The 13,078-nt window shown below is 40.6% G+C and overlaps 1 protein-coding gene across 2 annotated transcripts in view; it reads right to left on the bottom strand.

Moving 5' to 3' along the window:
• The window catches only part of LOC114510853 (NLR family apoptosis inhibitory protein), a 31,633-nt gene that overhangs the window by 12,128 nt on the left and 6,427 nt on the right, over positions 1 to 13,078 (bottom strand). For both annotated transcript variants that reach the window (XM_028529338.2, XM_036020375.1), the window contains 4 exons: positions 11,473 to 11,592; positions 9,504 to 9,603; positions 2,248 to 2,329; positions 1,034 to 1,091 (listed from right to left, as the gene is read on the bottom strand). In XM_028529338.2, the coding sequence (XP_028385139.1) occupies positions 1,034 to 1,091; positions 2,248 to 2,329; positions 9,504 to 9,603; positions 11,473 to 11,592 (360 nt within the window). The remainder of the gene's footprint in view (positions 1 to 1,033; positions 1,092 to 2,247; positions 2,330 to 9,503; positions 9,604 to 11,472; positions 11,593 to 13,078) is intronic.

Raw genomic sequence — 13,078 nt, 5'->3', positions numbered from 1 at the left:
ATGTATGCACACATATATGAGGGCCCCCCCAAAAGAATTTATTTATAAAAAATTATGTACTTATTTTTACATGTTTAAACTTCAGTCACCTTCCAAGTACTCTCCGTTTGATGCAATATGCCTACTGAGACACTTTTGCCACTGCTCAAAAACAGTTTTTGAACTCATCGATTTTGATGCCTTTTAGTGCTTTTGCCATTATTTATTTCACCTCTTCCACATTGGCAAAATGTTTCCCTTTGAGGACTTTTTCATCCAGGGAAACAGAGTCATTTGGGGTGAAATTGGGTGAGCGAGGAGGGTAGGGCACGGGGGTTAATAGAACAAAAGCCTCTTTCTCAGGCCCTCTTTCCCAGAGCTGCCTGGACCCCATAAAGATGACCAACCCCAATTGTTTTATGAGCCTTTATCCTAGGACTAGACAATTACTAGAAGCACCCTGAAGGTGTAGAGGCTCTGGGAACTTATGAAACAGGACACACCAGACGAGACCCTGCACCCAAAGATAACATGGAAACAAGTTATCTTTCTGTGTTATCCTGCTACCGCCCAACCAGAACATCCTGCTCTACAACTACTTCATTACCCAAAAAAGAGCCCAAAGCCCTAACCCCTCCAGCGCATTTCTCCCTGGGACCTAGCCCCTTCCTTCCCTTGGGAAAATAAAGATAAAAACTTTTACTCCCTGCACTTTCTCCCCTTTGTGAATTCTTCCACAGCCCACTTCATGGACACTCTAACAGCATTTTTGATCAAAAACTGCTGAACATTCAGTGTGGTGCGGGCAGATGCACTAGTAAATCACCCATCATGTGGGCAAATGTGTTGAAAGAGTCTTCAAAAAAATTCACTGAAGCTGAACACAGCCTCTCACAACAATGCCACTTCGTACACTCATTCAGATGGGTTCTTGGAACACTCACCTAGTGGGGGAAGCCTGTAGTACAAGGGGCCTGCCCTCCAGAAGGTAATTCTGGGGATTTTTTGGGTCCCCCCTCATGTATAATCCCATAAACTACTTCAAAATCCTTACCTGGCACTATAGAACTAACTGCTGCTGAATCTTCAAGATTGCTCTCACTTGTGGTTTCCTTTGAAAATAAAATCCTCTATTAGATCAAAATTTGTATAAGAGGGCCTGGCCAAGTGGTGCAGTTGGTTGGAGCATTGTCCCCAATACACCAAGGTTGTGGTTTTGACTCCCAGTCAGGGCAGAGACAAAAATTAATCAGTGAATGCATCAATAAGTGCAGCAACAAGTCGACATTTTTCTCTCTCTCCTTTCTTCTCCCTCGCTCCAATCAATCAATAAATATATTTTTAAAAGAGCATGAGCCATCATGGTATAATTGGGAACCAAACATCATCTAAACACAGCCCATCCTCATATACATATGTATGCCAATCGAAGGGAACAGAAGCCTCTACGTGACCTGCAAACATCCGTAAGTGCGTGCTCCTAGGTGGTGGACATGCGTAAGTCAAGCTGTGATCACTGTCCGGGTCATCAGAATCATTGCGTCTAGAGCAAGATGGCCCTCCAAAAACCCTTACACACAGCTATTGGCCCTCATTATTAACATGTTTAAGATTACATATCTGGGATGTAGGAAGGTTATGTTTCTTCCTTAAAAAATAAGTTATTTATACATCCCCAATTTTTTTCTTCAATTTTATTTTTCAGCTCACTAATATAAATTTGAATCAAATGAATAACCTGTTACTTTTTTTTCCCCTATGGCGTGACAAACATAATATACCTAACATACAGCCTCAAATAAGGGGTGTGTATGCATGTGAAATGGACAGTGGCTTATGTCCCAGAGAACTACGAGGGATTTCTTGGGTTAAAGGGGTCACCCTATTACCTGGGCCTATGATTTGGTTGGTCATTTGCCTTTGTAAAAGAAACATCTTTCCAGCCCTGAGAATGGCCAAGTGGCAAGTCAGACCTTGCTATCCCCCAAATGAAGATTGCCAGTGGAATCCAGGTAGCTGGTGCTCATCACCTCTAACACTAAAGGAGTCTGGGCCCCAATGTAGAAGGGATTGAGTCTACATTTAATGAAGCTACACACTACATCTTACTTATTTACTGTCGTATTCCCATCCACACCTAGCACATCATAGGTGCTCAATAGATGTTTGTAGAATTTATTCATTTACTTACTTAGGAAAGCAATTTCTGTTCAAAACCAGTTTTTAACCATGGACTATGCAAACAAACAAGATGGTATTGTTCATTACCGTTAGTTCAGCCAGTTCATCATGTCTGTGAAGGTCTGAGGTCACTTCCGCAGAGGCTTTCATATTTTGGAGAAACTGACAACTAAGCACAAAAGTTAAAAGTTATAACAGTTGTAGGCAAGTTAGTGTTTGCATTAGGTTTTTAAAAATACTGTTAGAGTTTAATGAAAAATATTAAATATAAAATTAACATTTCCAGTGATTTGTTCTGTCAGGGTTCTTATCAAATAAGGCATTTAGATTGTAGCTCTCAGCAATAGAATGTAAGAATGTAGGTGTTTTATAAAGTAATGGTGGGAATAACTAGTGAATTTAGGGGCATGAAGTACATATTTAACACTTAGATATGAAACCAACTAAAATGAACCTAAAGAATTTCTCTAGTTGGTGTGGCTCAGTGGTTTGAGCACCAGCCTGCAAACCAAACAGTCACTGGTTCAATTCCCAGTCAGGGAACATGCCTGGGTTGTGGGCAAGGTCCCTGGTGGGTGGTGTGCGAGAGTCAATCACAAATGGATGTTCCTCTCCCTTTCTTCCTCCCATTCTTCCCTCTGTCTAAAAATAAATAAATAAATAAAATATTTTTTAAATAGAATCAAAAATAGAGAAGAAAACTTCATGTATGGATTCTGGAACAATAACAAAAAGACAGTAGAAAAACTGGTGAATTCAAATAAAGCCTGGAGTTGATAGTAATATACCAATGTTGGTTTCTTAATTCTGACATATGTACCATGATAATGTAAAAGATGTTAGTATTAGGGGAAACTGGGTGTGGGGATATAGGAACTCTGTATTATCTTTGTACCTTTTCTCTAAATCTAAAATCATTCCCAAAGCCCTGACTAGGTGTTCAGTTGGTTATAGAGCGTGTCTGGACAAGCAAGTGTTGCGGGTTCAATCTCCAGTCAGGGCACATACGAAAAGCAACCAATGAATACATAAATAAGTGGAACCACAAATCTCTCTCTCTCTCTCTCTCTCTCTCTCTCTCTTTCTTCCCCTTTCTCTCCATCTCTCTCCATCTCTCTCCGTCTCACATGAATAACATATCCTTGTTATGAATAACATATCCTTGGGTGGGGATTAAAAACTATGTGCCAGGCATCATGAAACTGGGACATAAATACTCTCTAAACTCAGGTAAGGAATTTGCCTGAACAACGAAGGGAGAAAATTTTAAAGAGCTCTGCCCCAAATGATCAACTTGGATGGGTGAGAATTATAAATGTGAGTAGGTAAATGACAAAACGAGAAACAACCAAAGGCCTTGGGCTCATTTTCATGCTGCAAAATCACAGGAAACCAGGAAAAAAAACAACAGGATGCTCATTTTTTTATTTTCCTAGATGGTTTGGAGATGAGTCTAGGAACAGAAGGGTAGCTGCTGGTAAATAGCAAGTAGGAATTTAATGTTTCTGTCTGAGGTCGCTAGGCATTTAGACTCATTAAGGAAAAGGACTCTGGAGGAAGGGAAAGCATTGACTTTTACATACAAACAAAGCTAATAGAATTAGTTGCCAGAAGACCTGCACATCAAGAAATGTTAAAGGATGTTCTTCAGTTAAAAGGAAAATTTTAAGAGAAGGAACTCCACTTGGTTCTACCCAAAGGGATGAAGAGTACCAGGGATGGTAACTAAGTGGGTAAATATGGAAGGCATGTTTTTCTGGTTTAAAAGGTAATTGTTTAAAGCAAAGATATAAATTCAAGTCGAAGTGGAGGGGTAGTTAGAAACCCTTTGCTTCCTTGCATAACCAAAAGGAGGATAACAACCAATCTAAAATCAATAAACGACCAGAAGTGCCAGAAAGTCAAACTGCATGGAATTCTGACAACCAAGGAATTAAAGAAACAGTCAACCAGAACAACCAGACCATTAAGAACCTACAGTGAGGTGACAGATCGCACAGGGGGGGCTGGGTGAAGGGGAAACTGAGGCTCAGATCTGACTACCATGGCAGTTGCTGTTGTGGGAAAAACTCTGAGTCTCACATGAGAGTGCACTGGAAAGTGGGCTAGAGCAGAGCAGGGGAGCTGCATTGTTCCCTCTCTGGCCCCTCCCCCACAGGCAGCACCACAGTGCAGCAAGGAGGGTTGCCCTGCCCAGTAAATACCTAAGGTCCTGCCCCCTTACAATTTAACAGGTGCACCAAGAAAAAGAAATATGGCCCAAATGAAAGAACAGAGCAAAACTTCAGAAAGAGAGCTAAGTGTTGAGGAGATTGCCAACCTGTCTGATGGAGAATTTAAAGCCCTGGTAATCAAAATGCTCACAGAACTGATTAAACTTGGTCAAAAAATGAAAAAAACAAATGAAAGATAGCCAAAATGAAATTAAGCAAAATATTCAAGGAACCAACAGTGGCAGGAAGGAAATCAGGACTCAAAGCAATGACTTGGAACAAAAAAGGAAAATAAACTTCCAACCAGAACAGAATGAAGAAGCAAGAATTCAACAAAGTGAAGAGAGATGTATGAACCTCTGGGACAACCTGAAATGTTCCAATATTCGAATTATAGGGGTGCCAGAAGGAGAAGAACAACAGCAAGAAATTGAAAACTTATTTGAACAAATAATGAAGGAAAACTTCCCCATTCTGGCAAAGGAAATAGACTTCCAGGAAGTTCAGAGAGTCCCAAAGAAGTTGGGCCCAAAGAGGAACACACCAAGGCATATCATCATTAAGTTACCGAAGATTAAAGATAAAGAGAGAATCTTAAAAGCAGCAAGAGAAAACAAGACAGTTACCTACAAAGGAGTTCCCATCGAACTGTCAGCTGATTTCTCAAAGAAACCTGGCAGGCAAGAAGGGGCTGGAAAGAAGTATTTGAAGTCATGAAGGGCAAGGACCTACATCCACGATTACGTTATCCAGCAAAGCTTTCATTTAGAATGGAAGGGCAGAAAAAGTGCTTCCCAGATAAGGTCAAGTGAAAGCAGTTCACCATCACCAAGCCATTATTACATGAAATGTTAAAGGGACTTATCTAAGAAAAAGAAGATCAAAACTATGAACAGTAAAATGACAATAAGCTCACAATTATCAACAAATGAGCCTAAAAGAAAAGACAAACAATGAAAACAAAAACTAAGCAAACAATTAGAACAGGAACAGAATCCAAGAAATGGACATCACATGGAGGATTTCAGTGGGGAGGGAGAAGGGATGAATAGGGGGAAAAAGGTACAGGGGAGAAGAAGCAGAATTGGTAGGCATAAAATACATGGGGAGAGGTCAAAATGGCGTAGGAAACAGAGAATTCGAAGAACTTATATGTACAACTCATGGACATGAACTAAGGGGAGGATGCTGGAGGGTTGAGGGTGCAGGGCAGAGGGGGATAAAGGGAGAGAATTGGAAAAACTATAATAGCATAATCAATGAAATATACTTAAAAAATAAAGCAAAGATATAATACTACATTGCGAGATTTTTAATATGTATGGAAGTAAAATGTAATAATAGCATGAAGGATAGGAGAGAAGAAATGGAAGAATACTGTTATATAATTCATACGTTATATCAAGTGTTATAATATTTAAAGATGACTGTGATATTTTAAACATGAACATTGTAAATTCTAAAGCTGGCACTAAAAAGACAAAGATGTACAGCTAATAAACCAAGATAGAGATAAAACAGAATACTAAAAAATACTCAAATTCAAAGAAGTTAGGAAAAGAAGAAAAATAAAGAAGAGATGGGATAAATAGAAAGCAAATAGCAAAATAGTAGGTTTGAATACAACCTTAATAATAACTACATTAAGTGTGCATGTTCTATACACTCCTGGAAAGCAAGCAAATATTGTCAAAGATAAAAACAAGACGCAACTATGTTGCCTATAAGAAATTCACTTGAAATATGAAGTCATAAATAGAATAAAAGTAAAATAATGTCAAAAAAGGTATCATGTGGCCCTGGCTGGGTGGCTCAGTTGGTTGGTGCATAATCCAATACAACAAAAGGTTTCCGTTTCAATTCCTAGTCAGGGCACATCCCTAGGTTGCCGGGTCAATCTCCAGTTGAGGCTCATTCAGAAGGCAACCGATCAATGTTTCTTTCTTACATCAATGTTTCTCTCTCTCTCTCTCTCTCCCTCCCCCTCTCACTTCCTCTCTCTAAAGTCAATAAACACATCCTTGGGTGAGGATTAAATTTTTTTTAAACAGATATGAAAACTGAAGAAACTGGAGTGACTATATTAACATCAGATAAAGAATAAGAATAAGGAATACTATGAGAGAGAAAGAGGGACATTTCATATATTTTCTGAATATAAAAGAACAAAGGGAAAAATAATGAAGGCACTTCTGAAGAAAAATAATAAGGAAATTATGTGGGAAAATAGGAAAATATGCTCAACATTATTAATAATTAGATTGTTAAAAATTAAAATTTGGGACTTCCAGTTAAGATGGAGGTGTAGGTAAAGGCTCTTCATCTCCCTCACAACAGAAAAAATTTAGAACTAGACCACAAAACAAATTTCACCCAGAACCATCAGAAAATCAACCAAGGAGTTAAAGAAGAAACATTCGTCCAGATGGGTAGGAAGGGTGGAGATTCGGAGATGGGCTGAGAGGTGTGGAGACACGGTGTGGCACAGAGGTGACAGACAGGTGGTCCCACATTCACGTGTAGTGGATAAAAATCTGGAGAAATACCTCGGGAGCGAGGGGGCCCCAGACCAGACCACACAGCCCAGGGCTCCAGTGCCAGGAAGATAAATCCCCATAACTTCTGGCTTTAAAAACCAGTGGGTGTTGGGGAAGGGGAAGAAACTGCTAGATTTTCAGGAGATTCCTCTTAAAGGGTCTGCAAAATTAAGGGCTCACGCAGACCTGCACCCTCTGGGATTCAGCACCAGGGCGACAGCAGGAAGTGCACCAGTGGCATATGGGGAGAAAGCAAAGTGACTGGAAACAGGGTGAATGCCGGGAGACAGCTTCCTCTGGGCAAACCTCCGGAAGCCAGGCAGTAGAACTGTCCCCTATCTGATCCCTCACCTACACAGCCACAGAGTGGTGACACAGGTTGCCCCTCCCTGCTGATTACCTATGGCTCTGCCCCACAAAATTTACAGGAGCACTTTTCTACAATAGAATAGCCCATGCTACTAAGACAGGGAGTCAAAGCAGCTCTAATACACAGAAACAAACATAGGGAGGCTGCTAAAACAAAGAGACAAAGAAGTATTACCCAAATGAAACAACAGAACAAAATCTCAGTAAAAGAACTAAATGAAATGGAGATAACCAAACAATCAGATACAGAGTTCAAAACACTGGTGATCAGGATGCTCCAGGAACTCACTGGGTACTTCAACAGCATAAAAAAGACCGAGGCAGAAATGAAGGTTACATTAAGTGAAGTAATGAAAAACCTACAGGGAACAAATAGTGGAGGGGATGAAGCCAAGATTCAAGTCAATGATTTGGAACATAATGAAGAAAAAAATGTTCAACCAGAGCAGTAAGAAAAAAATAATTCAAAACAAATAAGGACAGGCTAAGGAGGCTTTGGGACATCTCCAGATGTATCAACATCCAAATCACAGAGATGCCAGAAGGAGAAGAGGAACAGCAAGAAACTGCAGTTATTTGAAAAAATAATGAAAGAAAATTTCTCTAATTTGGCAAAGGAAATAGACAAAAAGTCCAGGAAGCACAGAGAGTTCCAAACAAGTTGGATCCAAAGAGGACCACACCAAGACACATCATAATTAAATTGCCAAAGGTTAAATATAAAGAGAAAATCTTAAAAGCAACAAGAGTAAAATAGAGTTACCCACAAAGGAGTTCCCATTAAACTATCAACTGATTTCTCAAAAGAAACTTTGTGGGCAAGAGGAACTGGCAATGAAGTATTCCAAGTGAAGAAAATCAAGGACCTACAACCTAGATTACCCTATCCAGCAAAGCTCTCATTTACAATGGAAGGACAGATAAAGTGCTCCCCAGACAAAGTAAAGCTAAAGGAGTTCATCATCACCAAGTCATTATTACATGAAATATTAAAGAGACTTATTTAAGAAAAAGAAGTTCAAAACTGTGAGCGTTAAAAGGGCAACAAATTCACAACTATTAACTGAATCTAAAACAAACAAACAAACAAACTAAGCAAACAACCAGAACCAGAACAGAATCATAGATATGGAGATTATTTGGAGGGTTATCAGCTGGGAGGAGGAAAGGAGGAGAATGGATGAAAAGGTACAAGGAATAAGAAGCATAATTGGTAGGTACAAAACCAGGCAGGGGAATTTCAAGAATAGTATAGGAAATGGGGAAGCTAAAGAACTTACTACATGCATGATCCATGGACATGAACTAAGTGGGGAGACTGCTGGAGCGAAGAGGGATACCGGGCAGAGAGGGGCAAAGGAGGCAAATTGGGACAACTGTAATGGCATAATCAATAAAATATATTTTTAAAAGAAGAGCCCTGGCTGGTGTGGCTCAGTGGATTGAGCACTGGCCTGCGAAGTAAAGGGTCACTGGCTTAGTTTTGAGTCAGGGCACAAGCCTGGGTTGCAAGCCAGTTGCCCAGTAGGGGGTGTGTGAGAAGCAACCACACATTGATGTTTCTCTCCCTCTCTTTCTCCCTCCATTCCCCTCTCTCTAAAAACAAACAAACAAACAAACAAACAACTCTTTAAAAAAAAGGCAAGCAGATTCATAGCTCCAAGGAGCTAGGCCTAGTGCAATGGGGTGGGGAGACAGGGAGTGACTGCTTAACGCGCACAGAGTTTTCTTTTGGGTAATGAAAATGGAATTAGATAGAAGGGGTGGTTGGACAGCCTTGTGAATATACTAAATGCCACTTGACTGTACTCTTTAAAATTATTAATATATGAATGTATTTTAAAGAAACAAAAAAATTAAGCAAACATACTAATGAGACAATTACTACTTTCTATAAAAAATAAAACTCGTACAGAAAGGGAAAATAAATCATGATTTACTATAGGTTCAGCTCTGCATAGCATTTATGCAGCCACAATAAGTAAACATAGAATGTAAAAACACTGATCTAACCAAAACTATGTTCGGACCATAATGAGGGGAAGGCTAATTGGAAAGGGTGTCATGAGAGCAAGGGGATCAAAGACATAAAGACTCATCCTTCAGGGCATGAATCAGAAGAATGAGCAAAGATTTAATAAGAAAATGAGGAAGAAAAAAACAAGGGACAAATTGTTTTAAAGGGCATCCAAGTTGACAGACACTAAGCATTCATTCCACTCACTTAGGAAAATATTTGGTGTGATCTTCTAATGGGTCGTCACCTTCCACCCAGTCTTTCAAACATCCTCCACAGGAAAAACACTGGACGGTGTCCTCTATACCTGGATGTGAGGAAATTCAGTCAGTGCTACTCGCACATGTACTTGCTAAGTGACACAGGTAACAATCACCAAGACTTTATTAGCAAAACCCTGCTTGCATTTCCAATCAGATTTTGTGACGAAGTCACAACTTGGGTTACCAGTGAGGCAATCCTCCCCACAGGACAAATGGGGTCATGAGCAAGTTGTCATGGGTGCTCCTATGTACCATGCACTTTGATGAACGCCCTCTCCCTGTCCCATCTGCCTTCTATGGAGCAAGAGATTTGCACATCAGAGTGTGGAATTAAAGGTTCACGAAAGAAGACATTTTTGTCTTTTTGTTCACCAATAAATCTCATGGACCTAGAAGAGTGCCTAGCTCTTATTAGGCACTCTGTAAGTATTTGTTTAGTAACCAAATCAGAAAGAATATATTTAGAGCTCAGGGGGAAAAGTATGAACAACTGTTACAGCCCTTGTGCAAGTCCACAAAGAATCAAATGCCTCTTGCTACATTATTGCCAGGTTTATTCCACTAGGAGTAGGATCAAGTCTCCTTGTGAAACTATATTTCCTTGGTAGGAAATTAGCATTTGAATCTACCAGAGGATTGAACCACAAATGGAACACCCATCATCTTCCTTCCACTTGAAGCCCTGTAGGCACCACAAAGCGAGGGCAGAGGAGACCCTCCCTTTGGTCTGGATGAAAATATGAGGTCCTAGAGCGTGCAAGACCCTAAGAGGGTTGTATGGTTAGGATTTGTGGGGAGAGGTGGAGGCTCAAAAAGGAAGAGGGTGAGAACACTGGACACAGGAGGACAGAATAGAGAGAGCAGGGACAGTGCCTTTCCAAATGCTTATGATTGTGAACCATTAAGACTGTTTTTGTGCCAATGGAACATTTGTTAAATAAAGTGATCACTACATCCCCTACTCTGTGCTGCTCTGTGATTTTTTGGGTGTCTACTCGACCTCAGTATGTGATCTGCATGGGCCTTCCCTGTAACTCAGTTTGTGTGTTTGGTCTGACGAAGGCCAGCAAGGTACCAAGGAAGGGCACAGTATCCTTTCTCTGGTCCTTACTGTACCTCAGGCAGGGAGTTAGTGGAAGGGAACCAGCCCACACTTTGTGGATTACAGAGTGGAACTTCCTGATGACCAGAAGCTAAAGAGAATACTATGAACTGATAGAAGGAAGATTCTTCATTTAAAAATGTATTTCCTGATTTTCTCTTCCTAGGAGAGTGTGTTGGGGACTCCTTCTTCACACTCCCAGTATCGCTAATTCTTCCATAGTAACAGAAACCCTAATTTTTAGCTGGGTACATTGCCACCCAGGAAAAAGATGACATGTACCAGCTCAGCTTCTCTTATAGCTAGGTATGGCCATCTGACTACTAAGTTCTAGTTAAAGCAATAGAAGCAGAAGGGTCACATGACAGTTTTATGGTGCTTTGCTTTAATGTACTTCATAGACATTACATTTTTAAAATAAATTGAAGACAGAAATTACATTTTTTAACAAATCTATTTGCCTCCATCAGCAAATAGATTATGACTTGCTTATTTGATAGCCGCTTTACTTCAATGGTCAGTCTGGAACGAAACCCGTAGTATCTCCAAGGTCTGTCTGAACAAATGTGTATGTCTTTCATAAAAACAAAGTAGCATAAAGCTAACTTTTGAAAAATGGAGGATACCTGAACTTGTAGTCATTGTTTGTCTAGACCTTAAGGCTTCAATTTGGAGCCTACCCAAGGGGGTTGTAGAAAACCAGGAGAGTGGACATTGTTGAGACTAGATAAATACAAGTTCAGGATCATGAATTGCATGTGGGGTTTGAATGATGAGCAACATAAGAGCTTTGTGTAAACTCCTGACTCACCTGTGTAGAAAAGACCTGCTTTGGCCAGAGCTGCAACTCCCACAGGCGATTCATGAGGCCAGTTCTTAAAAGTGTCCAGTCGTAGGTCTTCGTTAGCAAAGATGCTGTCATTGCAATAAGCTTGAATAAAAGGCACATGGTGAAACCAGCAGGTTTTGATGCTGTAACCAACTATCAGTGTTCAAGTAATCACTTCATATTTACAGATAGAATGATATAAGGTTTGGAATTTGTTTCAGCATAATCGGAGGAAAGGTTAAAAAGAAGAAAGGGTTCAGATGAAGCAAGATTGAGCATGTGTTACATTGTTGAAGCAGAGTGGTGGAGTATGTACTTATCTTATTTTTGTATACTTTCAAATTTTTCTATAATAAAACTTTTAAAAATTATCTCTTCCTTGTCTAGCATCAGAATAAAACAAAGAAAAAAGCTAGAGATTCTCCTCCTACACAACTTAGTGTCCAGATTGAGGAAAGGCAAATTTTCCTTGCAGCTCCCTTAAGAGCAGGCAGATTGACTTCTTGCCCTTTGGGGTACCCACTCTACGGAGTGGTCTCCATTAGACTTCCCACCTCGGGTGGGTTCCAGGGTTTAGTTGCTGTCATCTGTGCCCTATAAGGACTTGAAAATTAAACTTATGTTAACCTGGTTCTGCAAATTTTCTGAATATGAAAGCTTGCTTCAACATTCCACTTAACCCCAGGATTCCTGCCAGCACTTGATTTTTAATCTGCCTTACTTAATGTACTAGAAAAATCTCAGTCTTTTCCTCCTGTGTATCTCCTTTACACTCTCATACTACACAGCACCTCTGACACCAGATGTGTGATGGTCTTCCCTATCAAGCAATTCTCTGACACCAGCTGCCTGTCCTACTATGTAGCTCAATTCTGACACTCTGCCTGGAGACAGAGTCGGCTCTTACAAGACTGCCCCCAGTTCACATCATTAACTAGAGTGGCTCACAGAACTCAGAGAAACACTTACTCATGTTTACTAGTTTATGAAAGGGAGTACAAGATACAGATACGCAGGTAGGGGAAGACACAGGGTGAGGACTGGGAGAGGCCCTAGCATGGGAGCTCCCGTCCCCATGGAGTCGGGGTGTGTCACCCTCCCCATACGTGGGTGTGTTCGTCCACCTGGATGCTCCCTGAACCCTGTGCTACTGGGATTTTTATGGAGGCTTCATCATGTGGGCATGTCATCATTAACTCCATTTCCAGCCCCTCTGCCCTCTCTGGGGAACGAGGGCAGCGACTGGTTTTTCCAGTGACCGGCCCCCATCATCAGGAGTCACCCAGGAGCCCACCCAGCGTCACTTCATTAGAACAAAAGATGCTCCTAGTGCTCTTAGCACTTAGGAAATTGTCACAGATAGGGTCAAAGGCCAATTTTTAGAATAAGAGATGCTCCTAGTGTTCTTATCACTTGGGAAATTATGAGAGTGTTAGGAGCCCTGTACCAGGAATTGGGGACAGACACTAACTCATTTAAGAATGTTTTCAAAACCCTTTCATCCAGAAATTTTCATTGTTTTAGGGCAAGTCTCAGCTAGGGACCCAACCCTGCCATATTCCCTATGCTCATTTATGCTAAAAAACTA

The sequence above is a fragment of the Phyllostomus discolor genome, chromosome 3, assembly GCF_004126475.2.
Source record: "Phyllostomus discolor isolate MPI-MPIP mPhyDis1 chromosome 3, mPhyDis1.pri.v3, whole genome shotgun sequence".
NCBI classification, from domain to species: domain Eukaryota; kingdom Metazoa; phylum Chordata; class Mammalia; order Chiroptera; family Phyllostomidae; genus Phyllostomus; species Phyllostomus discolor.
This window is presented reverse-complemented; position numbering and strand designations above follow the sequence as displayed.